This window comes from Leopardus geoffroyi, chromosome X, assembly GCF_018350155.1.
Source record: "Leopardus geoffroyi isolate Oge1 chromosome X, O.geoffroyi_Oge1_pat1.0, whole genome shotgun sequence".
NCBI classification, from domain to species: Eukaryota; Metazoa; Chordata; class Mammalia; order Carnivora; family Felidae; genus Leopardus; species Leopardus geoffroyi.
Window position 1 is genome coordinate 40708499 of NC_059343.1, and position 26581 is coordinate 40735079.

General features: G+C 45.1%; 1 protein-coding gene and 1 long non-coding RNA gene across 14 annotated transcripts in view; one reads left to right on the forward strand and one right to left on the reverse strand.

The window, feature by feature from the left end:
• Positions 1–627: 627 nt before the first annotated feature.
• Positions 628–26581, reverse strand: part of ZNF674 (zinc finger protein 674) — a 54724-nt gene continuing 28770 nt past the window's right edge. For 12 of the 13 annotated variants that reach the window (XM_045473308.1, XM_045473315.1, XM_045473309.1 and 9 more), the window contains one exon: positions 19142–20818. In XM_045473308.1, coding sequence (XP_045329264.1) covers positions 19326–20818 — 1493 coding nt within the window. In that variant the 3' untranslated portion in view covers positions 19142–19325. Of the gene's footprint in view, positions 847–19141; positions 20819–26581 lie in introns of those variants that run through there. The other variant, XM_045473319.1, reaches the window with a different exon arrangement.
• Positions 824–6704, forward strand: LOC123595475. The gene is made up of 2 exons (XR_006711178.1): positions 824–1003; positions 6450–6704. It is a non-coding gene; the product is annotated as an uncharacterized LOC123595475 (long non-coding RNA).

Sequence of the window (26581 nt, forward strand, 5' to 3'; positions counted from 1 at the left end):
GCCCTGGGCTGAGTGTGGGCGACGGGCCGGGGGCGACAGCCAGTGATACTGGCATTGAGTCGTTGGGTCAGGTTCAGCGGCCGTTTGCTGAGTGTCTAGTACGTGCGAGGCGCCCTTGGGTGCACGGTCATCCTCCCGAGGGCTGTGAGTAGGTACTACGATTGTCTTCACTATATCGCGAGAAAGCAAGAACAGAAAGGCTCGTAGCCTGTCCAGAGTCACACGGCTAGAAAACCCCGGGAGATCCTTCTAGCACCTATGCGTTTCTAACGAACGTTCCCGAAATGTATCAACTTTGTGCTTGCTGTGTGCCTTCCCTGCTAGAACACAGCTCCGCGGGGTCGGGGAACTCTGATTACTTTGTTCACTGATGTACCTGCAACACGTTGGACAGGTCCACAGTAGGCACTCAACTTTTTCACTGAATGAATCAAAGCGACAGAGCGGGCAATCAGTTCGAGTCCACAGCTGGGACCCTTATGGGATGACGCAGTGCTTAGCTCCTTGTCTGGTGACAGTTAGGCTGCTACTAAGCGTTTACTCTTAACACTGAAACGAGGCCTTGTGGCTGCTTCCATAAAGTATTCCATCTGGGTTTTCCTCACTTTCACTGCCTCAGAGAGGTTGCTCACTGCATCTCCTGTGCGGTCATTGTTTCCAGGGTCAGGGCGCATCAGTGAGACCACTGCTCACCTCCTGCGGGCTCCGGCTCAGCCGCCCCTGGGCTTCCTAGTCTACAGAAGAGCCAGTCGAAGCCTCAGAAGGTGAGTTCCCTGGGTCAGGGACAGATGCGGTGCTGTGGCCATGGTCCCAACGGAGATGCGTTTGTCTCTGGATCCTTTGGTCCTGTGTCGTTAGGAACAAGAGAGCTCTTATCAGAGTCCTAGGAGGAGGAGCCTCAGCCCAGAGCCTAGGACAGAGGGAGGAGGCTCATAGGACAGACCCAGACCCTAAGGCAGAGGGAAGAGGCTCACAGGACAAGTGGGAATATTGCACTTCCAGGGTAAGGTGTTCTAACAGCTCATCTGTTTCTTTTAAAAGGTTAAAATAATTTTAGTTACATAAACACTGTATACTGGACTGTCTCAAATAGTGTAGGGAGCAGCAAAGAACATTTGTGTAGACTGTAGCAATGCACAGAGCCTGATGCGGGGCTCGAACTCATGGACTGTGAGATCATGACCTGAGCTGAAGTGGGTCGCTTAACGGACTGAGCCACCCAGGTGCCCCTATCAGCCCCCTTTCTTTTTGTGATGTGTTTCCTGGTAAGTTTCAGAGATCAGTACATTTCACCCCTGAATACTTTCACAGGCATGTCATTAACTATGTTTGTGTTTAATGCTTAATAGGTATTTTAATAAAAAATAAATTCATACATAGCACCATCTGGTATTTGATTGTATGTCATCATGTTTAATATAGCCCCTATATATATTTTTCATGTATTTTCATTATATATTTATGCTGATATGATGCTTTTTTAAGTGCTATTTATTGAGATATAATTTATATATCAAAAGTTCACCTTTCTAGGGGCGCCTGGGTGGCTCAGTCGGTTAAGCGTCCGACTTCGGCTCAGGTCATGATCTCGCGGTCTGTGAGTTCTAGCCCCGCGTCAGGCTCTGTGCTGACAGCTCGGAGCCTGGAGCCTGTTTCGGATTCTGTGTCTCCCTCTCTCTCTGCCCCTCCCCCGTTCATGCTCTGTCTCTCTCTGTCTCAAGAATAAATAAACTGTTTAAAAAAAATTTTTTTTAAAGAAAAAGTTCACCTTTCTTCACTGTACAGTCCCATGGATTTGACGGAGATTGAGTCATGGAACCACCACCATCACCATGATATTAGACTTTTTCATCACTCCCCATCAAAACCATTGTTCCCTTTATTCTTAAACTACTCTTTCCACTCCCACACTTGATCTTTTTTTTTTATTGTACTTTAATTCTTTCTAGAAAGCCCTAGAAATGAATCTTTTAGTATATGGCCAAATGCAGCTCCCTTCTTTCACTTAATGCTTTTTAATTTCATCCATGTTGTGGCACATTGTGTTATTTTGTCGCTTTCATAGCCAAGTAATGTTCCGGTTTGTTTATCTGTGGACCACCTAACGCCCACTGCAATTGTTCAAAGTTTCGCCTTATTCTTAAGGAAACTAGTGAACATCTTGTACAGATATTTATGTGGACATATGTTTTTCTGTTTCTTGGATAAATATCTGGAGTGGGGTTGCCTGGTCATATGGTAAGCATATGTTTCACTTAGAAGACATTTCCAGAGGGTTCTGCCAACTAGCTCTACCATTTGGTTTTCCCACCAACAACACACCTTTTGTGTAGGTGTGTAAAGGTATCTCATCGTGACTTGAATTTGCATTTTTGTAACGAGTCTCGATGTTGAACATCTTGTCACGTGCTTGTCTCCGCCATCTGTTCATCTTTGGTGAGGTATCTGTTGTAATCTTTTGCCTTTTTTGTTTGTTATTAAGTTGTTATTTTTACAACCTTTTATATACACCTATATCTTTATATACATGCACACACATACAGTATCTGTTATCTTTATATATTGTAGTTGCAAGCTCTTTATCTTCTATGTGTTTTCCCAGTGTTTCCTCCCAAGTTGGGGCATGTTTTGTTCTTAACAGTGTCTTCTGAAGGAGACATCTTTATTTTTGATAAAGTGCAATTTAGCAAGTTTTTCTCTTGTGGTTGATGCTTTTGTGTTCCATTTATCAAATTTCTTTCTACCCCAGGGTAAGAAAGATTTTTCTCATAATTTTTCTAACAGAAGATTACAGTTTGGTACTTGTAATTAAGCCTGTGGTGGATAATGAGTTAACTTTTATATCCGGTGTGAGGTAAGGGTCAACGTTCTTTTATATTCTTATTTTTTGCATACTCCTTTCCATTCGATTCAGTAACATTTCTGAAAAGACTTCTTTCCCAGTTTCCCTAGCACCCTTCCTAAAAATGAGTTGAATACGTATGTATCAGTCTACCTGCATATACCACATTGTGTTAATTACTGCAGCCTTATATTAAGTGCTCAAATCAGGTAGTGTGAGTCCTCCAGATTTGTTGTTTGTTTTCACAGTTGTTTTGGCAACTCTAGGTCCTTGCTCTTTTCATATAAATTTTATTTTTTTAATGTTGATTTATTTATTTTTATGTATTTTTTTCAATATATGAAATTTATCGTCAAATTGGTTTCCATACAACACCCAGTGCTCATCCCAAAAGGTGCCCTCCTCCATGCCCATCACCCACCCACCCCTCCCTCCCACCCCCCATCAACCCTCAGTTTGTTCTCAGTTTTTAAGAGTCTCCTATGCTTTGGCTCTCTCCCACTCTAACCTCTTTTTTTTTTCCTTCCCCTCCCCCATGGGTTTCTGTTAAGTTTCTCAGGATCCACATAAGAGTGAAACCATATGGTATCTGTCTTTCTCTGTATGGCTTATTTCACTTAGCATCACACTCTCCAGTTCCATCCACGTGGCTACAATGGGCTATAGTTCATTCTTTCTCATTGCCACATAGTAGTCCATTGTGTATATAAACCACAATTTCTTTATCCATTCATCAGTTGATGGACATTTAGGCTCTTTCCATCATATAAATTTTAGAATCTGGTTGTCAATCTCTGTGAGGAAAAGCCTGCAGATTTGGAGATTGCATTGAGTCTGTGGATTGTAGGTCTGCTAGCTGTATTGAGTCTTCTGATTTATTAACATGGTAAAACTCTTCATTTACAGGTGTTCTTGAATTTATCTCAGTAATGTTTTGCAGTTTTGAATGGACAGGACTTGCACATATTTTAAGTTATTCCTGTTGTATATTCCTACAGCATTAATGGTGGGAGTGTGTGTTGTATGTATTCATTTTTTTGCATTTCAGTTTTCGATATCGACTTTGTATCCTAGAACCTTCCTAAGCATACATATTAGGGGCTAGTAGCTTTTTTTGTTGACAGTTTGGCATTTTCTACATAAACAATCCTATAGTTGTGAATAAAGACTATTTTATTTCTTCCTTTCTAATCTGGATGCCTTTATTCCTTTTTCTTGCCTTATTGTACTGGCTAAGATTTTTGGTACAATGTTGCCTATGTATAGGGAGAGTGACATCCTTGCCTTGCTCCTGACCTTGGGCCAAAATCATTCATTCTTTGACCGCTGGGTATAATTCAGCTTGTAGGGGTTTTCACAGATGCCAGGTAGCAGTTGAGGACATCTCCTTCTGATCCTGGTTTTGTGAGAGTTTTTATCATGACTGGGTACTGAATGTCGCAAATGCTTTTAGGGATTAACTAATATCACTCTTTTTTCTTAGTCTTACATTTTATGTAATTATGTATCTTGTCGGGTTTAGGCCTGTCATTTCATTATTTATTTTCTTTTTGTCCTCTCTTTTTTGGTTCTTGTTGTCTTGCTTCCCCATTCCTCTCTGGAATATTTGTGTGTGTGTGTTTTTTTAAAGTTAAACTTCTAGGGGCGCCTGGGTGGCTCAGTCAGTTGAGCGTCTGACTTCGGCTCAGGTCATGATCTCACGGTCTGTGAGTTCGAGCCCTGCGCCGGGCTCTGTGCTGACAGCTCAGAGCCTGGAGCCTGCTTCGGATTCTGTGTCTCCCTCTCTCTCAATGCCCCTCCCCTGCTCGTGCTCTCTCTCTGTCAAAAATAAACATTAAAAAAAAATTTTTTTTAATAAAAACAATAAAGTTAAACTTCTATTTTGAGATAACTGTAGATTCCCATGCACTTATAGGAAATAATATAGGAAGATTCCTGTACCCTTAGGCAGTATCCCCCACTGGTGCCATGTTGCAAAACCATAGTACAAAATACAACCAGGATATTGACATTCATGCAGGCAAGATACACAACATTTCTGTCACCATAAGGAATTTTATAGCCATATCCCTTTCCTCCCACCCCTACCCTTACCCCCTCCTTAAGCCTTGGCAAGTACTAATTTGTTCCCCATTTTTGTAATTTTTTTCATTTCAAGAACATTAACAAATGGACTCATACAGTATGTAATCTTACAGGATCGATTCTTTTCACTCAGTATAATTCTCTGGAGATTTATCTGTTTTTTGTATTAGTAGTTTCTTCCTTTTTGTCACTGAGTTGTATTCCACTAAATGGATCAGTTTATCTAACTGTGTAACTGTTCTTTCCATTAGCAATATGCATTGCAGGTTCCTCCATATCTTTTTTTTTTTTTTTTTTAACGTTTCTTCATTTTTTGAGAGACAGAGCATGAGTAGGGGAGGGTCAGGGAGTGAGGGAGACACAGAATCTGAAGCAGCCTCCAGGGTCCGAGCTGTCCGCACAGAGCCCGACGCAGGGCCCGAACTCACGAACTGTGAGATCATGACCTGAGCCGAAGTCGGACCCTATTGAAGGGCATCCAGGCTGCTTCCAGTTTTGGACCACTGTGAATAAAGCTGCTATAAAGCTGTCATTTACACATGTAGGTTTTTCTGTAGACAGAAGTTTCACCTCGTGGTTCCTTTCCTTTTGAGGTTTTTGTTTTGTTACGTTTATTTAGAGAGAGAGAGTACACACATGCGGAAGGGGCACAGAGAGAGGGAGAGAGCATCCCAAGCAGGCTCCGTGCTGCCAGTGCAGAGCCCAGTGCGGGGCTCAAACTCACGAACCACGAGATCGTGACCTGAGCCAAAACCAAGAGTCAGATGCTTAACCGACTGAGCTACGTGGGTGCCCCTCCTTTTGAGGTTTTTAATTTTTTTTACTGTAAACTCATTTTCAGTGAGAGTTCTTTTCCATGGAAATTCTGTGTGCTCGTTATGACGGCATCCCTGCCGAACTGTTGGGCCCGTGCCACTGCTGGGGCCCAGCGGTTTCCCTAAGGCAGGACCAGCTGTCGGGAATTTTTCAACCTCTGGGTTTTGTACTCTGCTTCAGATGTCCGTGTGGAGTGCGTGCCTGCCTGTGGCACAGGACTTGGGTTCTCATTTCCTTTAAGTGACTCCTGATTCTTACTGTTTTCATCAGCCAGGGGGTGACAGCTTTCTAGTTCCTGTTTTAAAAGCTGCAATGTCCTTTATGACTTCCGGCTTTAAGGCAGTATCTCAGTTCTAGTTCTTTGCCCGCCTGTGGCCTGGAATCCACTCCACTCGCGAATTAGAGCCTTAATCCCCCAACTGCAAAGCCGTACGACATCCATTTCTGTTCACCCCTCACTTTAAATCACATAATAATATTCTTCATTGATCTTCAGCCTGACTGTGTATTAAGTCTTTTAAATACTGGCCAGCATCTCATCGTATTTGCAGTCAGAGGAGGTGGGGGGGGGGGGCACAGGGAGAGCCCATTTACATCAGCCCAAGTCCTGTTGATAGGAGTGCGCAGCAGGACATGTATGACTTAATTTTATCCCATAACATTATATAGAGTAGAAATGATGATTTATTGCATTTTTCCCCCCTAGAACTCAGGCAAGTTGAAGACCAGCTAGACCGCCCCAGGGAAAGCCAAGACCAACCTGTGTGGCAGACTGCATTCGCAGACAGGGAAGCACAGAAAGGTCCAAGCGGCCAAGAATTCACAACATTCAGAAAAATCATTTATCCAAGCACAGACTTCGTTTCTATAAGACAAAGACTCTCTAAATATTACTCGTGGGGAAGGTGTTCAAAGTGTAATTTAAACTTTCTCTACATAAGTAAAGACTCTTTAGTTTTTTTTTAATGTTTATTTATTTTTGAGAGAGAGAGAGACAGAGTGCAAGTGGGGGAGGGGCAGAGAGAGAGGGAGACACAGAATCTGAAGCAGGCTCCAGGCTCTGAGCTGTCAGCACAGAGCCCGGCGCAGGGCTCGAACTCACAGACCGTGAGATCATGACCTGAGCCGAAGTCAGACACTTAAGCAACTGAGCCACCCAGGCGCCCCAAGGCTCTTTAGATTTATAAAAATATTACATTAATGGATTTTTCTGCTTTTTGGCAACAATTTTAAGGAGGATAATGACAGTCCCACATCCCCCAACCAAACAGCTAAACTGATGTTTTATAGCTGAAGAAACCATCATAAGGAGTGTGTTTATTTTCTTAAAGTTTTGATTTATTCATTTTGTGAGAGAGAGAGAGAGAGAGAGAGAGAGAATCTCAAGTAGGCTCTGTGCTGTCAGTGCAGAGCCTGATGCAGATCTCGAACCCACGAACTGCGAGATCGTGACTTGAGCTGAAACCAAGAGTCAGACGCTCAACCGAATGAGCCGTCCAAGTGCCCCAGGACTGTGTTTAGGACTCCAGAGATAGTAAGTGACATAGCGAGCATTAGCCATCTCCTCTAACTGACATTCAGTGCCCTTCATCCCTCCAGACCTCACCCAGTGGAAGCAAGGTGAGGACATCCTGCGTGGTTATTTACCACTGTCTCCATTTTGTGCTGGGTTGAAACGTTTAGGAGTAAGCAAAAAGCAGACTCGCATTCCCACGTATACTACAGTTGGTCTTGCCAGGCCAGCAGTCTTGCTGGAACGGCTAGCGGGGAGGGAGGGGAACCTGCAAAGAAAAATGCCTTTGGGCAATCGCAGAGCCGTGGAAACAATGAGGACTCGAGGAATGAAAATTCTAGAGAGTGAAGTGCCTTTTCCAGGTGAGCGGATGATCGCTGTCCGTTATCTGGAGGCATCTGCTGAATCTGGGGGCAAGGGGAGGATGGGGCTCGGCCCGGGCTGATGGACTTTCAGGAGGGGCGGGTAGAGATCCAGAAGAGCTTGTAGAGGTTATATAGGGCCAACTGGGAAACGAAAAGAGCTCCAGGAGCATGACTGCCTTCGTCCAGGGGGTGCTTGCCGAGTTTGTGACGGCACAGGAGGTTAGCGGGCCCAGGCCAGAAACACAACGTGAGCCCTCTTGTGTCGCGTGCTTTGCAAACAGTCTGGACAGAGCACGAGGTCCGCGCGATCGTGGAGGAGGAGGCTGAAGAGCTCAGCTCAGTACCTATGAAGGGGGAACTAAATCTCCAGAGGTCTCACATCTGAGGAGACAGAGACCCAACAGGCTCTCTCGGGCAGAAGTGCAGCAGGGACAGCCTGAGGAACAGTGCTGGGGAGAGCTAGGTTATCTTCACCCAGCAGTCTGACCCTGCTCGATCAGAGGTGATCGGTCCCAGGCCTCGTCTGCTGAATGAGGAAAAGGCAAACCCAGGCACCTGTAACCTCCACGGTTTTTTAACATACGCTGTCTGATACAGAAGCTTACTAGACATGAGAAAAGGCAGAGAGATGCGGTTGTTGGGACAAAATGAACAATTGTGGTAGGCATGCTTCTAAGGATGACGCCCACGGACTCTCTTCCTTTTATAATCCGTGCCCCATCCCCAGCCCTTTGACTGGGTGAAACGTGTGAATATAATGATAGCTGTGGTTACGCTATATTCTACGCCCAAAGGGGGATTATCTGAGTAGCCCTCATCTTTTTTTTTTTTTTGTATTTTTTTTAAGTTTATTAACTTTTGAGAGAGCAAGCGAGGGAGCAGGGGAGGAGCAGGGAGAGACAGAGAGAGGATACCAAGCAGGCTGTGTACTGTCCGTGCAGAGACCGACACGGGGCTCAAACTCATGAACCGTGAGATCGTGACTTGAGCCGAAACCGAGAGCCAGGACTTAACCGACCGAGCCACCCAGGTGCCCCGCCTCATCTTTTCATAGGAGCTTTTTAAAGGCCGTTTTGCCCAGCTGGGTGGCAAAAGAGGAAGTCAGAGATTCGAACGTGTGGAAGGGATCCAACACGAGAGGGATTCTCTGTTGCTGATGTGGGGAAGGATCCGTGAGCCTCATCCAGGATCTGAGAGCGGCAGCCAGCCAGAAAATGAGGACCTCAGTCCTCTGGCCACAGGAACTGAATTCGGCCAATAACCTGAATGAACTTAGAAGTAGATGCTTCCCCACAGCCTCCAGCTAAGACCCAGCCCAGACTATACCTTGATTCCCGCTTTGTGAGACAGAGAGTAGCCAAGCCCGCCAGGATTTCTGACCTACAGAACTATGTAAACGGGTGGTGTTCTAAGCCACTGTTTGTGGGAATTTGTTTCAGCTACAGTAGAGAACTAACACACAAAAAAAAAACCCACACAAGTTTGATGCTGGAATCCACAAAAGGCACTTTTCAGTATCCATTAATATAACAGAAATAAAGGAAAAGATAAACGGGGTGAAAGTTGCTGGCATCTCTAAAAATGGGTAAAATATGTATGCTATAACAAAACAAATACAGTAACCAAGAACTCCTTGTGTATGGGTTTTAACAGTGGATTAGACATAGCAGAAGACGGGATTCGTGACTTTGAGGACAACAGGCTTGTCCCAAAGCGAGGGGGCGAAATGCAGAAAACCAGAAGCAAACTTCGAGAGGCATTTGGGAAACAGCCAAAAGGTAAATAAAGCACGTATGTTGAAAGAGATCTAAGCCAGGGAGCCAAGAAGCTCTGCGAATCCCAAGCAGGAGTGATAAACTCCTACCATTCCATTTCCAGCCGTGATGGAGGAGCCAGGACTAAACTTCTCCCCCCCCTACAGTAAACAACTAGATGGCACCGATACGGTCCATGAGGTTAGCAGTGTTCATACAGCGGACAGAGGCCATGCGGGATTGTGAAGCTGAGAGTGCAAAGGTAAATGAGGTGGGCCCCTCACTCTGGCTCTCTGCTGGCAGGCACTTAGCAAGATGTAATGTAGGGAGGGGGGGATCCCAAGAAGAGTTCAGCGGTTCATGGGGTGGAGAAAGAGATCAGTGCTCAGGACAGCCGAGGCTACTAGAACTGTCAGGGCACAGTAGTACTACAAAGGAAGGTGTTCTCGACAAGACAGAGCGACAGAAATGGGGAGGCCCCCCTCCCCGAGAAGAATTCACCCAAATCTGCAGGGGTTGCAGAAAAAGCCTGGCAAGGATTTGGTGCGTGTTTTGGCTCGGCTTCTGGCCTCAAGAGGCTATTAAAAGTTCAGTCTAGGAAATCCTTATGAAAAGTTCCAACAAAGCAGATTTATTTTTTTCAGTTCGTTCTTTTTTTTTTTTTTTAGAGCATGAGCAGAGGAGGGACAGAGAGAATCTTAAGCAGGTTCCACTCTCAGCGCATAGCCCAACCTGGAGCCTGACCCAGGGCTCAACCCCGCGACCCTGGGACCATGAGCTGAGACGAAACCAAGAGTCGGACTCTCAACCAACTGAGCCACCCAGGTGCCCACCAACAAAGCAGATTTAAAAGAACCTATATGGCCAGTCACTGTTCTTGCTGAGCTTATGTAAATAATTAGGCCAAGTTGTTAAAACTAGACTTAGTTTGGGGCACCTGGGTGGCTCAGTCATTCGAGTGTCCGACTCTTGATTTCGGCTCAGGTCACCATCTCCTGGTTGGGGAGTTCGAGCCCTGCGTCGGGCTCTGTGCTGACCATGTGGAGCCTGCTTGAGATTCTCTGTCTCCCTCATTCTCTCTCATAAAATAAATAAATAAACAAAAATAAAACGAGACTTACTTTAGAAACAAATGGTAACTTGCCTATCTTTGGCAAAAATTAGGGCGCTTATAGAAGAGAAACATGTTTCAATGACCTACCTGAGTAACTGTTAGAGTCTAATACTGTTTATTATAAACTGGACTAGAGCCTGATTTCTTCTGGTGCCTGACTACAACTCTCCAAACTCATTTCTTTAATTTGGATTCACTTGAAGACTAAAGCCGCCCCTTTTTCCTGAAGCCCTGCAAACTAAGTACGAACGACATGATGTAAACTTCCAAGAAATCACCACCACAGCTCACGTGGAGGCAGTGTTCATGCCCGTTGCTGTGTGAGCCATTCAAAGATGTCGAGATATGTGAACTGCAAACCAGGAGAGCCCGTCAGACTGCCACCACTGCCCCTGCTGTATCTGAAGGAGCTTCGAGCCTGACATCTCGAAATCTTCTCTACTGGCCATCCTCAGGACTCAGAGACTGATTTATATTACGATCTAATCATCGGCCATGGGTGGTTCTTTGGTTTCCATAGAAGGGCCTCTTGTTTGGGGCGCCTGGGTGGCTCAGTCGGTTGACCGACCGACTTCAGCTCAGGTCACGATCTTGCGGTCCGTGAGTTCGAGCCCCGCATCGGGCTCTGGGCTGACGGCTCAGAGCCTGGAGCCTGCTTCCGATTCTGTGTCTCCCTCTCTCTCTGCCCCTCCCTCGTTCATGCTCTGTCTCTCTCTGTCTCAAAAATAAATAAATGTTAAAAAAAAAAATTAAAAAAAAAAAAGAAGTGCCTCATGGGCCTAACTGTGAAAACACATCTGCGTCACCACCTCTTAAAATGACTTTAACTAAACTGACCTGTGGTCAGGACTAAGACGGTCTCAATGAGACCAGCTATTTTCCAGATGAACTTTTAATGTGAACTTTTAACATGAACGTCCAGGGAAGTTCCAGATGGGGGAATTGAAGGGGTATAGGATGACACATCCCAAAATGTGCCACTTTGGCATAAAAGTTGTTTTGAATTAAAAGTAATTAAAAGCCTGGGTGGCTCCGTTGGTTAAGTGTCCAACTTCGGCTCAGCTCATAATCTCACGGTTGGTGAGTTTGAGCCCCGCGTCGGGCTTTCTGCTGTCAGCACTGAACCTGCTTCAGCTCCCCTGTCCCCCTCTCTCTCTGTCCCTACCCCGCTTGCACACGCTCTCTCTCAAAAATAAACATTTTTTAAAAGGTAATAAAAACCCAGCAGAGGAAGGAAAGGTACTCTGCCTCCCCATAACTGCCTAAATTTACGCTGGAAAGGGGCGCCTGGGTGGCTCACTCGGTTGAGTGTCCAACTCTTGATTTTAGCTGAGGTCATGATCTTGCGGTTCATGGGTTCGAGCCCCGCATCAGGTTCTGCACTGACAGTGCAAAGCCTGCTTGGGATTCTCTCTACCCCTTCCCCACTCGTGTTCTCTCTCTCCCTTTCTCTCTCTCTCTCTCTCTCTCTCTCTCTCTCTCCAAATAAATAAACTTAAAAAAAATTTACACTGGAGAGACTGCAATGGAAAGAAAAGTATTAACAGGCCCCCTTTACCATAGGAACTCATCTGCATATCAGAACAATGTTATTTTTCCAAACATCTCCTCTCACTTTCTTGCTAATGAATTTTCTCCCCATTGTTGTGTCCTCAGGCCCCTGCCTTTTCCCTTAGCTCATATAAGCTTTGTGTTGCCTCTTTGTCTTTGGAATTTCCTGTCTGTGTGGATTCCCCACACGTAGGCCTATTAAATTGGATTTTCTCCTGTTTAAAAAAAAGAAATAGGGAGTGGTCGTCTTCAGAGAGCCTGCTTGGGATTCTCTCTCTCCCTCTCTCTCTGCCCCTCTGCTCACGTACTCTCTCTCTCTCTCTCAAACTTAAAAAAAAGGAACGGGAAATCTGAATTGCCTTACATCTAGTAAAGAAATTGGCCTTTTTTTTTTTTTAATATCCTAAGAAAACTTCAGGGCCCAGGTGACTTCACTGGTGAAGCTTAGCTAACATTTCAGGATGCCTGTAAAGAACTGAATCTTGCCCAAAGAAAGGTCTGGCCTGTGCCCTTGGCTTCTGGGAGGTAATCTCTAAGCTCTCAGAATGTCCTGCGTGACAGGAGTGCTTTTATTTGTTGGGGTGCCTTGGGCCAGGCAGACAGTAAGGGCGTGATTTAGGCTGGGAGGACTGAGCCACACCAACAGCATGATTTAGGGTGGGGCCTTTGGGTCACATAGTATCCACTCACCTTCCTGAGGGCCTGGTCACCGGGCATGTGGGCATGAGCTCGGGTGACGGGGCCCCAGTAAAGCCCTGGACGCCAAGGCCCAGGTGAGTTCCCCTGGAGAGCAGTCCTCTGTGCCTCTCGTTACACATCAGTGCCGGGAAAGTAACGCCGTCCAGGATTCCCCGGGGAGAGAACAACTGGGAAGCTCCACGTTTTGATATTTCTCGGGATTTTGCCCGATAGTCTCTCTCCCCTTGGCTGATTTTAGTCTGTATCCTTTAGCTATACTAACCCATAATCCGCAGTCTAACAACTCTTGGCGGATTCTGTGACTCCTTCTATATAACTATTGAACGTTGGTATTCGCTGGCCTTGGGGTCCCCTGAACTTTCAACTGGTGTCAGAAGTGAGGGTGGTCTCATGGAGACTGTCCTCCAAGACCTTTACAAGGATCTGATGTCAATCCTATACAAACTCTTGAAGAAAATGGGGAAGACCTAATTCCGAATGAATGTGTCAGACCAGCATTACCCTGACACCAGAATCAGACCAAGAAATTACAGGAAAAGGGAATCACGGACTAAATAACCCTCACAAATACCGATGTAAAAACCCTTAAAATATTCACAACTAGAATCCAGTAATATGTGAAAATGAACACAAGTTTAACATTAAGAGTTCAGTTTAGCTACATTAGCAATAAAGGAAAAGAACATCTCAACGGTTACAGAAAAATAACATGACAAAATTAATATAAAGTCATTATTAAAAAAAAAAAAAAAACTTCTCAGTAAAGTAGGAGTAGAAAGGACCTTCCTCAGTTTATCAGAAGACATCTACGGGGGCGCCTGGCTGGCTTAGTCGGTGGAATAGGTCACTCTTGATTTCGGGGTTATGGGTTCAAGCCCCAAGCCTGGTGTACAGATTAAAAATTTTCCGGGGCGCCTGGGTGGCACAGTCGGTTAAGCGTCCGACTTCAGCCAGGTCACGATCTCGCGGTCCGTGAGTTCGAGCCCCACGTCGAGCTCTGGGCTGATGGCTCAGAGCCTGGAGCCTGTTTCCGATTCTGTGTCTCCCTCTCTCTCTGCCCCTCCCCCATTCATGCTCTGTCTCTCTCTGTCCCAAAAATAAATAAACGTTGAAAAAAAAAAATTAAAAAAAAAAATTTCCAAAAAATAAAAAGACACCTACAAAAACCCACAGCCAACATCACACTAAATGGCAAAAGCCTAAACACGCCCTCAAGCTCATTAAATTTTCCTTGTCTATACGGACTCTGCTGATAAGCCTGGCATCTCCAGGAATAAAACTGATGGGCAGTCAGTAGGGCAGCTGTTCAACAGGATGATCAGAAAAGGGCAACATTCAAAGAGCAGGAGTCTGGGGGCAATTGCTTCATCAAAAAGTAAGGGTCTCAGGGCGCCTGAGTGGCTCAGTCGGTTGAGCGTCTGACTTCTGCTCAGGTCATGATCTCACGGTTTATGAGTTCGAGCCCCATGTCGGGCTCTGCGCTGACAGCTCAGAGCCTGGAGCCTGCTTCCGATTCTGTGTCTCCTTCTCTCTCTCTAAGCCCTTCCCCTGCTCGCTCGCTCTCTCTCAAAAATAAATAAACATTAACAAAAAAAATTAAAAACAAAAGTAAGGGTCCCTTGCTCAGTTCCCAGATCTGAGCCAAATTTCAGATCTGGAACCAATGGTCTGGAGAGGAGCCCATGTCCCTCAAAAGAAGGATCCTACAGCATTGTAGCAGGGGTAGATAATGATGCTTATCCTAGCCCCCCGCCCCCATTCCTGAACCTATGGCCATTTATTGGGGCGACCGCGCACTGACCAGATGTTTTTAGGACTATTAGACATGGCTTTTTGAGTTCACTTTAATACCTGGACACTCGAAGCATCATCATGGCCCTCCGATTAGAGGGGGGGCTGAGTCCCGGCTAAGTCTGACTCACAGTGGCCCACTGCATCTTGGTCATTGGATGAATGTCCCTGTTGGGTCCCTGGCCTGTGCGGTAAGATCCTGCACAGCAGGGAAAACAGAACGGAAAACTCTGACTTCCTTCCTCCCCCACCACCCGAGACGGTAAACTGAAAACAATACTGCACCCTAGGAGATGATGGAGATCAGTGCCACTATTGGTCCTCATCATAGTTCTGTTTAACCCGTCATCCTGGCCCTTGCAGAAACCAGCTGGAACAGGGGGATGATGAGGTTAAACTGCCGCAAGCTCAACCACACAAAATTCCACTTCACAAAAGGAGGTCACGTAGTCCACACCTAGAGATGCTTCCCCGGCCCGTGCGCCAGGTGACAGAAGGCTGCCAGCCTTGAGCGGGGCCCAGGGCAGGAAAACGCAGGCTGTAGTGCAAGCGGCCTTGTCGCTTGGACCATATGAGGTGGCTGACCCTACGGCTGTCATGAGTGTCAGTGGCGGGAAAGGCTGCCCCGGGAGAATCAGGTCCCTGTGAGTTTGGTGCGAGGCCACGGGATCTGCAGTTGAGAATACCACTTTGGAGAAACCGCTGCTGGGCCCTGGTAGGGACCAGAAACGCCATTTCATCACACTGCTCCAGACCATTTACTGAATGACACAAAACTGCCGAGTGCTAGTGTGGAGCAAGGGTATACTTGGAAATGGGTCTGGTCTACCATGGGCACGGTCCCTTGGGCTAGATGACCTAGCTTGTCGTACTGAGCTCGACAAGGTAAGAAATGGCTGTGGCAGATAAGAAATGATGGATGGAGCGTCTGGAAGGGCCCTGCATATGAGTCACGGTACCGTCCATGAGGATTTGGGAGCAGAGCAATACCACCTTCTGCAGATAACTATTCTTTGGAGAAGTTTCTAGCCTGCTACTGGCACTCCTCCCTCTGCCCTGAGCCACCCCCCTCAAAGTACTTCCAAGGCACCTAAGGTGCTTTTAAGATGAATTCTAATACCAGAGGGGAAAAAAATCCATACATTAAATGGTAGGTTTGTGACCCTGGAAAAACAGAAGGCAACTGGAAACTCCAGGAAAATAAAGTACCAGGCAAAAAAGCAAATGACTGTTGGGAACAATTTGCATTTTCTGACGAATTTCCTCATTTTATGTTTTCTTGTTCATATTATGCACTTAAAGACCATGACTTGTATCTCCTATGTCTGAATTGCCTGTGGGTCTGCTTCTACTGTTCACTTTTTTTCTTAACTTGACTCAGGGTGTGCCCGGCAATTTTTAAGATCATGTATTTATTTTGAGAGACAGAGTGAGCGGGGGAAGGGCAGAGAGAGAGGGAGAGAGAGAATCCCAAGCAGGCTCCGTGCGGAGCCCAACACGGGACTCGAACCCACGAACATGAGATCATGACGTGAGCCGAAACCCAGGGTTGGAAGCTTAACCGACTGAGCCACCCAGGCACCCCAGCAATTTCTGACTGAATACACCAATGCGTGAGAAATTGTAGAAACTCTAGATGAGCTTTAGTTCCTGACAGGCTAATTATATAAATGACCTTAATTCAGTTAGGTGGTGAGCTAACTCAAGTTGGGGTATCAATCTTTTAAAGATCCGGTCTATAGCCACTTCCTCCTAATTCCTAAAGTCCTTCAGAGATTCCAGCTGAGAGTCTTGTGGTATTTTCCAGGGCCCTTCATCACCGCTGGGATCCGAACTCCAAGTGTGGTCACCTTGGCACAAAATTCTCCTGAGAGCGCTCCTTGGTAGCTCAGGCACTTGGCTGTTCCCCATCTCTGAATTTGTCTCATGCCATTTACCAGTGACCCCCTTGTGGGGAAAAGCTCAGTTTATCTCTCGTCACTTGCCTCCAAGATTTTGCCACTCAAGTCCTACTGTCTTAGCTCAGGGTGCCCTCAGGTCCTAGAAGCCAGCTGCAGTTTTTTGGCACATGAGCGTTTTCAACATGGCTGCTTACTTCATCAGACCAGCAAGGAAAGGCTCTGTCCAGTCTACGAAGATGGCAGTCTTATAGGGCATACTCGCAGGAGCGACATCACATCACTTTTGCCATAATCTAGTGTTTAGAAGCAAGTCTCAGTTCTGCCCACACTCGAGGGGGGAAGGTTACATAGGGCACAATTCACTGGGGTCACCTGGCACGTGCCTAATACAACTGCTGATAAAAGGACCAGTTGAGGGAAGACGAGCATTCGAGCAGCATTCACGGATAGCACAGTGAAAAGAGCTTTATGTTTGGTGTCGGAAGTCAGTTTCGTCTCCTTACTTGTGGTACTTTTGACCATTCGCGACATCTCTTCACATCTGCAAATCTGTTAGCTGGTAACTTACGTCACAGGATTTGGTGAACTATGATGGTACTTTTACTTTTATTTAAAAAAAATTACATACAAGGGCACCTGGGTGGCTCAGTCGGTTAAGCGTCCGACTTCAGCTCAGGTCATGATCTCACGGTTTTTCAGTTCGAGCCCTGCGTCGGGGCTCTGTGCTGACAGCTCAGAGCCTGGAGCCTGCTTTAGAGAGGCTCCCTCTCTCTCTGCCCCTCACCCACTAGTGCTCTCTCTCAAAAATAAATATACATTAAAAAAACAGAAAATAAAAAATCACACACAGATATTAAAAACAAGGGATACCCATTCTCAACACACAAAACATATTCTCAAAACCAAAGACAAAGCTGAATGGGAAAACGGATGTGAAGACAGAAGCAAGTATGCACAGAATTATTTTAATCAACTTATTTTATTGGTGGTTTCTGGAAACTATATTCAAAACATTTAAAAATCGATGATCTCAACACCCAAATGACCATTTGCTTAATAATTTGGTATATTTCGTTCCTAGATTTTTGTTCTACATGTCTACCTACCTACTTACAACTAAACAGCAATAAATATAATACAAATATATATGTACATATGTGCATATAATTTTACTTAGCATAAAATTGCTATAGTTCTACCACCCAGAGTCACTGATACAATAGTATTTGTACAATATGTTATTTGTTTGCAATGTAAATCATATGGTATAGTTTTATAATCTTTTTTTCACAATAGACTACCATGAACATTTCCCCAAATCCTCAAACATAAGATCACTTAAAAAAAATTTTTTTTAAATGTTCATTTATTTTTGAGAGAGAGAGAAAGAGAAGAGTGGGGAGGGGCAGAGCGAGAGGGGGACACAGAATCTGAAGCGGGCTCCAGGCTCTGAGCTGTCAGCCCAGAGCCCGACGCGGGGCTCGGACCCACGAACCGCGAGATCACGACCTCAGCGGAAGTCAGATGTTTAACCGACTGAGCCAGCCAGGCGCCCCAAGCAAAGATAATTCTTAATTGTCCACATTATCCCACCTTAACGATATATAGAATTTTAATCACTTACCTATTATGGGATATTCAATTTCTGAATTGTTTTGCAATTTAAATAATATTGCTGTCACAGGAGATGCTCTGACAATTAAAAATCTTTTATTGCCTCACCATAAAGTGACTACTCTTTCTTACAAGGCAAAGAATGTTAAATTGTAAGCACTGTTTCCAAGCAAGGTGTGCCTTTTCTGTAAGGGATTTGCATTTTTGCACTGAAGATGATGGGTAACATGTGTAAGATCTCTTTGAGCCCCTCTGTGACAGGGACCCTGATGACTCATCTCCCATTCTACATAAGGGAGCAATTTTTCTAGTTGTTTAAGAAATAATAGGGGGTGGGGTGCCTGGGTGGTTCAGTCACTTAAGCGTCCAACTCTTGATTTCAGCTCAGGTCATGATCTCACCCCTGAGACCGAGCCCCGTGTTGGGCTCTGCGCTGACAGTGTGGAGCCTGCTTGGGATTCTGTTTCCCCCTCTGTCCCTCCCCCACGTGCCCGTATGCATGCGCCCTCTCTCTCAAAAATAAATAAACATTAAAAATAATAACAGGGCTGGGGCGCCTGGGTGGCTCAGTCAGTTAAGCGTCCAACTTCAGCCCAGGTCATGATCTCGTGGTTCATGGGTTCGAGCCCCACAGCGGGCTCTGTGCTGACAGCTCGGAGCCTGGAGCCGGCTTCCGATTCTGTGTCTCCTTCCCTCTACCCCTTCCCCACTCACTCGTGCTGTCTCTCAAAAAATCAACATTAAAAATAAAAAAATAATAACGGGGAGTTTGCCCCAGCTGGGATTAACAGTTTATGCTCTATACTGTTCTTTCAAAAGTGTGTTCTATTCCAGGGTGAACCTCACTTTTTTCTATTTGGCTCCTTGTTAGCAGCCTCTGCACCTTTCCCACAGAATGTTACAGAATATGGAACACATTTCTCTCATAATTGCTGACATAGTTTTCTAAACTCATTCGACTCTTAGTTTTTCCTCAGCATAAAGACTCTGTTAGGCGATAACATTTACATTCTTTCTCAAGGTTGTCTCACGTCAATACACTCATAATTCTGCCACTGCTGAATTCCCTGATATACAATTCACTCGTAAGACCTTCTGGGTGAAAAACTGGTCGCATTTATTACATGCTTCTGGAATTATATTTTTGAACCTTTTATTACATTAAAGGAGCATTAATATCTGAAGAGTTTCTGACATTCTTGACATTGCTAAGATTACTCCCCAGGATGAACTGATCTATAATGAGGTATAATAGGGAAATTCTCCCACGCTCAGGTATATTAATAGGTTTTATCTCCTGTGTGACTTCTCTGATGTTTAATCAGAGTTGACTTCCCACTGAAGGCTTTTCCACAGTCTCTGCATTCATAGGGTTTTTCTCCCGTGTGAGTTCTGTGATGTACAATGAGAGTTGATTTCACACTGAAAGCTTTCCCACATTCACTACATTCGTAGGGTTTTTCTCCTGTGTGAATTCTCTGATGTTTAATGAGAGTTGACTTCCTACTGAATGCTTTCCCACAGTTGCTGCATTCGTAGGGTCTCTCTCCTGTATGAATTCTCTCATGTTTTATCAGTGGTGACTTTTCGCTGAAGGCTTTCCCACATTCGCCGCATTTGTAGGGTTTCTCTCCTGTATGAGTTCTGTGATGTACAACAAGGGTTGACTTTTCACCAAAGGCTTTCCCGCATCTTCTGCACTCATAAGGCTTCTCTCCTGTATGAGTTCTTTGATGGACAGAGAGGTGTGATTTTCCACTGAAAGTCTTCCCACATATGCTGCATTCGTAAGGCTTCTCTCCTGTGTGAGTTCTCTGATGGACAGAGAGGTGGGACTTCCCCCTGAAGCTTTTTCCACATTTACTGCACTCGTAAGCCTTCTCTTTTATAGGAGATCTCTGGTGTTTAATGGGGTTGGGTTTCTCATCAGAGGGTTTCCCATGTTTATTACAGTTAGGTTTCTCACCCATATGAGTCCTCGGGTACGTAAGGCCAGATTTACCACAGTGGACTCCTTCATAAAATGCTTGTCTAATGTGTGTTTTTTCATGTCTAGTAAGGTGATAGGAACTCTTAAAGGCTTTTGCACATTCACCACATACGAATGGTTTCTCTGCTGTATGAGTTCGCGTATGTTTCATCAGCGTTGACTTCTGGATAAAGGTTTTCCCACATTCGCTGCACTCATAGGGCTTCTCCCCTGTGTGAGTTCTCTGGTGTGCAATGAGGGTTGACTTCTGGCTGAAGGCTCTTGTACATTCGCTGCACTCATAGGGCTTCTCTCCCGTGTGAGTTCTCTGGTGCACGACAAGGTTGGCTTTCTGGATAAACACTTTCCCGCATTCAGAACACTCAAAGAGTTTCTCCCTGGTTTGACTTCTTGGAGGTTTATTGAGGGCTTGCTTATGGTGGAGGGTTTTTCCACGTTGATTAGGCTCAAAGAATTTCTCTCCAGGCTGCGCTGGATAAAGATTAGGGTGGAAGCACGACTTCCAATGTGCCTTACGCTCATCACCTTTCTTTCTTACAGAACTTCTGCTTTGACAGAGCAAGTTTAAATTATGTTTTGAACACCTTCCCCATGAATAATATCTAGGGAGTTTTTGTCTTATAGAAACAAAGTCTGTGCCCGGATAAATGATTGTCCTGAATGGTGTCAATTCCTGGCCACTTTGGTCCTTCTGTGTTTCCTGGTCTACAAACGCAGTCGGCCACAGACGTTGGTCTTGGCTTTCCTTGTGGTTGTCCATCTGGTCATGCACTTGCCAGAATTCTGGGAAAAAAAGGCAAGGAACTCATTGGACTTGTAATGGGGTAAATCTGGAGCTGAGGTGGATGGGCTGTGTCCATGCCCCACGAGCACCGCCTCCCCTCTCACTGTGAACATGAAGAACTATGCTGGCCCGTGTTGAACAAAAAGAATTGAATCCACAGTCAGGCTCAAAACCAAGAAACTGGGTGTCAAAAGTGAAGTGGAAATTTAAAGTGACGGGGTGACCAGAAACGGAAGCTTCGGGATTTGCAGTGGTAATCCAGACCACAGGGCAAAAATCTTCAGGAAACTGGTATAGGTAATTCCCGCTTACAGCTAGAATCGCAAGGGCCTTCCATGTTTGTCAAAGAGGAGCCAGGAAAACTCCCCACTGGACGAGGAAATTGGAAAGAAAGATGTTATATATAAGAAAGCAAAGCCTAGTTGTGCGACTCAATCCAAAACGATGAGTACAGAGCCCACAAGCTGACAAATTAACATGAAAAATGGTCCTGCTATTACTAGGTTCCTAGATGTGGCAAACCCCAAAAGATATATCTTATGTTTTTATAGCTTAGGACTCACACAACTTCTGTGGAAAGCCAATTCTCACTGAAGAATTCACAGTAAAATAATTTAAAACTCCCAAGGAAATGAACCATCTTGATACTCCCGGTGTCAACAGATAATCCCATTTCCTAGAACTGTAGCTAACAGAACACTCTAGACTTTAAAATAAATATATTTCAAATATTCAAAGAAATAAGGTAAGAGCTATACTATCGGGAGGGGAAAGGAACATTTGAGAAAAGGGACAAATATAAATATAAAAGAATATATAGGCATTATTAAAGCTCTAAATAGAGAAGTTGAACAGACTAGTCACAGATAAAAACCAACTTAATGAATCAGATGACATCTTAGGAAATCACCCTGATTGCAGCGTGAAGAGCTAACAAAATGGAAATATGATAAGACAAATAGAAAAATGGTGAGTTCCAACACAGGTTTAATAGAAAATCCAAATGGAAACAGTAGAAAGGGACAGGAGCAGGGCACCCAGGTGGCTCAGTCGGTTAAGCGTCCGACTTTGGCTCAGGTCATGATCGCATGTTTCATGAGTTGGAGCCCCGCATCAGGCTCTGTGCTGACGGCTCGCAGCCTGGAGCCTGCTTTGGATCCTGTGTCTCCCTCTTTCTTTGCCCCACCCCCACATGCGCTCTGTCTCTCAAATTGAATATACATTAAAAAAATTTTTTTAAAAAGACAGGGACAGGGGCAATACGCCAGGAAAAGGGAAAACAGAGCCGCCCTGAGGCTGCTAGGCTTAGAAAGGCTGGCTTACGGGGCGCCTGGGTGGCGCAGTCGGTTAAGCGCCCGACTTCAGCCAGGTCACGATCTCGCGGTCCGTGGGTTCGAGCCCCGCATCGGGCTCTGGGCTGATGGCTCGGAGCCTGGAGCCTGTTTCCGATTCTGTGTCTCCCTCTCTCTCTGCCCCTCCCCCGTTCATGCTCTGTCTCTCTCTGTCCCAAAAATAGATAAACGTTGAAAAATTAAAAAAAAAAAAAAAAAAAGGCTGGCTTGCAAGGTTCGGCCCTGCAGTCTGGGAAACTGGGAGATCAGCAATGTCTCCACCATTCCCTAACTGATAAGGCTGCTTGTACAAACAATGTGATTTATGCTGAACATTTCCCTTCCTTCTGTGTGCCTGAAATTCTGGCATGTGCAAGGCAGGGCAACTGAGGGTGCTGAGTTTCTACTGGGCCTCCCCGGGCACACGTTGCTGCATTTTTTCCGCTGGGACAAGTGTGCCCCGGGTGACCCTAGATGGGAGGGAGAGAGCATAAGGCATCCTGTACATGGATTCATCCAGACTCTGCTAGTGTCTTCCCCCCTTATGACCTAGGGGTGTTATGTTTACTACATCGCTGTAATAGATCGGAGCTGTAGATACAACTATATGCTGAGTCCCACGGATCCTTCTCGAAAATCACTAAATATGGTACTGGTCTTGGGGACCCCTGATCTAGGCAATATCTGAAGAGACAATGACTGGTAGTTTTCTAGAAGGGAAGAAAGGCATGCATCCTACCACTGAATGTCCAGAGTCCCGAGTGTGGTAAATAAAAGCAGATCGGTACCTGGACACAGTTTAGTGCCACCGCCAAGGCACTTTTTGAGACTCAGAAAGTAGTGAAAGCTACCATGGAGAAATTTTTAAAGTCACCTATAAAGAAACAATCAGAGGGGCGCCTGGGGGGCTCAGTCGGTTAAGCGTCCGACTTCAGCTTAGGTCATGATCTCACGGTTTGTGGGTTCGGGCCTCGCATCGGGCTCTACGCTGACAGCTCGGCGCCTGGAGCCTGCTCGGGATTCTGTGTCTCCCTCTCTCTCTGCCCCTCCCCTGCTGTGTCTCAAAATAAGTAAATAAACTTTAAGAAGAAAAAAGAAACAATTAGAGCAACCCCAGACTTGATCAGCAATAAAAGAAGCCAAAAGATTAAAGAATATACTCAAAGTCCTGAGAGAAGCCTGACGTCATCTTAGAACTCTATCCCCAGATAAATTATCACAAAGAAAAATGACAAAATGAAGATGTCTTTAGACAAGAAAAGGCATGGAATTTGCCACACACAAAGCCTGGCTGAGAATAATGCTTGGTGCAATTTTTCAGGAGGAAAATACCAAAGGGGGTGGAGGTAAAAAAAAATGTAGTAAAGGCAGGAAAAAAGAGGTAAAGAAAAAGCAGGATATATAGAAAGTACAATAAAAGCAGAAATACTATCATAGTAATAGCACAATAAATTTATATTAACCCCATTTGTTAAAGGTCAACCATATTAAATTTTATTTTTAAAAATCAGCTTTATGGGGGCGCCTGGGTGGCTCAGTCAGTTAAGCATCTGACTCCAGATTTCCACTCAGGTCACGATCCCATGGTTCATGAGTTTGAGCCCTGAGTCGGGCTGGGAGCTGACAGTGCAAAGCCTGCTGGGGATTCTCCCTCTTGCCCTCTCTCTCTGCCCCTCCCCCACTCAACTCTCTCTCAAAATAAAAATGAAAATCACCTTTATATTTTCAAAAGACAATTAGAGCAAAATGAGAGAGGAACTTTGAAAATAAAATTATGGAAAGACATGTACCTGGTACTGAATAACCAAAAAAATAGCTGGTAAAACAATGCTTATGTCCTATAAAACATAAAATGACCTTGATGCCAAAAGAAAATAAGGACAGAATATGAGAATATTCTAAAGCACTTTCATTTAAATAGATTCAAGACTCGGGGCGCCTGGGTGACTCAGTCGGTTAAGCATCGGACTTCAGCTTGGGTCGTGATCTTGTGGTTCGTGAGATCGAGCCCTGCGTCGGGCTCTGTGCTGACAGCTCAGAGCCTGGATGGAGCCTGCTTTATGATTCTGTGTCTCCCTCTCTTTCTGCCCTGCTCCCCCTTCTCACTCTCAAAAATAAATTAAAAAAAAACATTAAATTTTTTTTAAATTAAAAAACAATAGACGCAAGACTTTTTTTTTTTTTTAGAAAGATTTTATTTGTAAGTAATCTCTAAACTCAACATAGGGCTCAAATCTGCAACCCTGAGATTAAAGGTCAAATGCTCCACCAACTGGGCCAGACGGGTGCTCCAAATAGACGAAAAACTCTTTTTTTCAAGTTTATTTATTCTGAGAGAGAGAGAGAGAGAGCGAGGGCACACTACAGCAAGGGAGAGAGGAGAGAGAGAGAGAGAGAGAGAGAGAGAGAGAGAGAGAGAGAGAATCCCAAGCAGGCTCTGTGCCATCAGCACAGAGCCCGATGTGGGGCTGGACCTCATGAACTGTGAGATCATGACCTGAGCCAAAGTGAGACACTTAACCCACTGAGCCACCCAGGCACCCCTACGTGCAAAACTCTTAAATATACAAAGGAAACTGATTCTATTTATGGGAGAAAAAAGGTAAATAATATCCAATAATGTTGACAATGTACGTACCCTACTGTGTATTCCATTTGTGGCTATAACACAGACAAAATTCCTACAAGTGTGAGCCAGGATACATGTACAAGAATGGCAACAAATACAGGAAATAAATTCCCAGTAACAGAGGTATGGGTTGATGGACTGCAATACTCCAACGCTGGAATGCTATACCAGCATTGAAAATGAATGAACTAAATGTAATGCACCGGCTCAAAGGGCAACGCTGAATACAGAAAAAGTTTTGGAAAGAACCCTAAAGTTCAAGTGCACTAAGCTGGTAGATTTACAAAAGGAACACCACACAGATTACAGATGCAAATAGATGTAGTCCAAGTATAAAAACATGGATGAGAAGGGTACTCACCAAATTCATGGTACCGTTTGCCCAGGGAGTGAACGAGAGGAGCGGGACTCGGGACAGGAAAAGGACACCTTTATTTGTAAAGCTCTATTTCTTTTATTAAAAAAAAAAAACCCACCACCACCAAGTATCAAAACACTGATGTTTGCTAATTCTGGGAGGTAAGCACAAAGGTATGTTACAATGATGATTTTCTGTACTTCTCTTCAGTTTTAAGAGAAATGCACTAAGGCAAGACTTCTGGAGAGGGGGAGTGAGGATCTCAGTAAATCTTTTCCCCCCATGAAAGCAACGAAAATACTGGCAAAATTATCAAAATCTATCCTTTGAGGAGTTAGGAAATTAACCAAAGGCATACAACAAATTAAGAAGCGTTTATTCAGGGCCACTGGGTGGCGCAGTCGGGTGAGCGTCTGACTCTTGATTTCGCTCAGATCAGGATCTCACAGTTGGTGAGTTCGGGGCCCGCGTCAGGCTCCATGCTGACAGTGTGGAGCCTGCTTGGGGTTCTCTCTCTCTCTCTTAAACATTTTTTAAAAATTTAAAAAGAAGCATTTATTCAAGAAGAACCGGTGAACCTCAGTGAGAACAGCCCAATCTGTGGTGTTTCAGTTGATGCCAATCACCTCTTCTCTCTGTACCCCAAACCACTGGCTCCTCAACTCTGCCCCGTAAGCAGTGAAAACTGGCAGCCTCACAGCAGCCTGGGGGGCTGACCTCTTTTGGATCTCCACCAAAAGCCCTATCTGCACATTTGCTGTCACTGTGTGACCTAACTTGGAGCTCAGCTCTAAGAAAGAAAGTTTACAATATGGTAACTCAAATCCACATGAAGAAATAAAGAGCATCAGAAAAGAGAGCATGCAGGGAAATGCTAACACAGCAAGCCTGGCTCCTGGCTGAAGTCTGGAAAGTCAGTTTCTAGAATGTTCCCTACACTGATAAGACTATCTTGCCTGCTTGGGGCACTGAACACCTTTTGTTCTTCTGGGAGTCCAGATGTCCGACCAATAGGGGCTGATGATTTTGTGGCCTCAGGTGCCTATCGTTATAGGGTCAACTTGGAATCTTCGACAAAGTGAAAAGGGCTTTTTTAAAAAAACAAAAAAACGAAAAACAACTTGCTTGCCACTTGGACTTGAAATGTGGCTGTTAGTCTCTGCAGCATCTTGGCTCTGTACAAGAAAGGAGCAACTATCCCTGTGGGGATTGATCTCCTACCCAAGTGCCCAGGAATACTGGTGAAAATGATCCCATATCAAGACACATGGAGAGGGGCGCCTGGGTGGTGCAGTCGGTTGAGCGTCCGACTTCGGCCAGGTCACGATCTCGCGGTCCGTGAGTTTGAGCCCCGCGTCGGGCTCTGGGCTGATGGCTCGGAGCCTGGAGCCTGTTTCCGATTCTGTGTCTCCCTCTCTCTCTGCCCCTCCCCCGTTCATGCTCT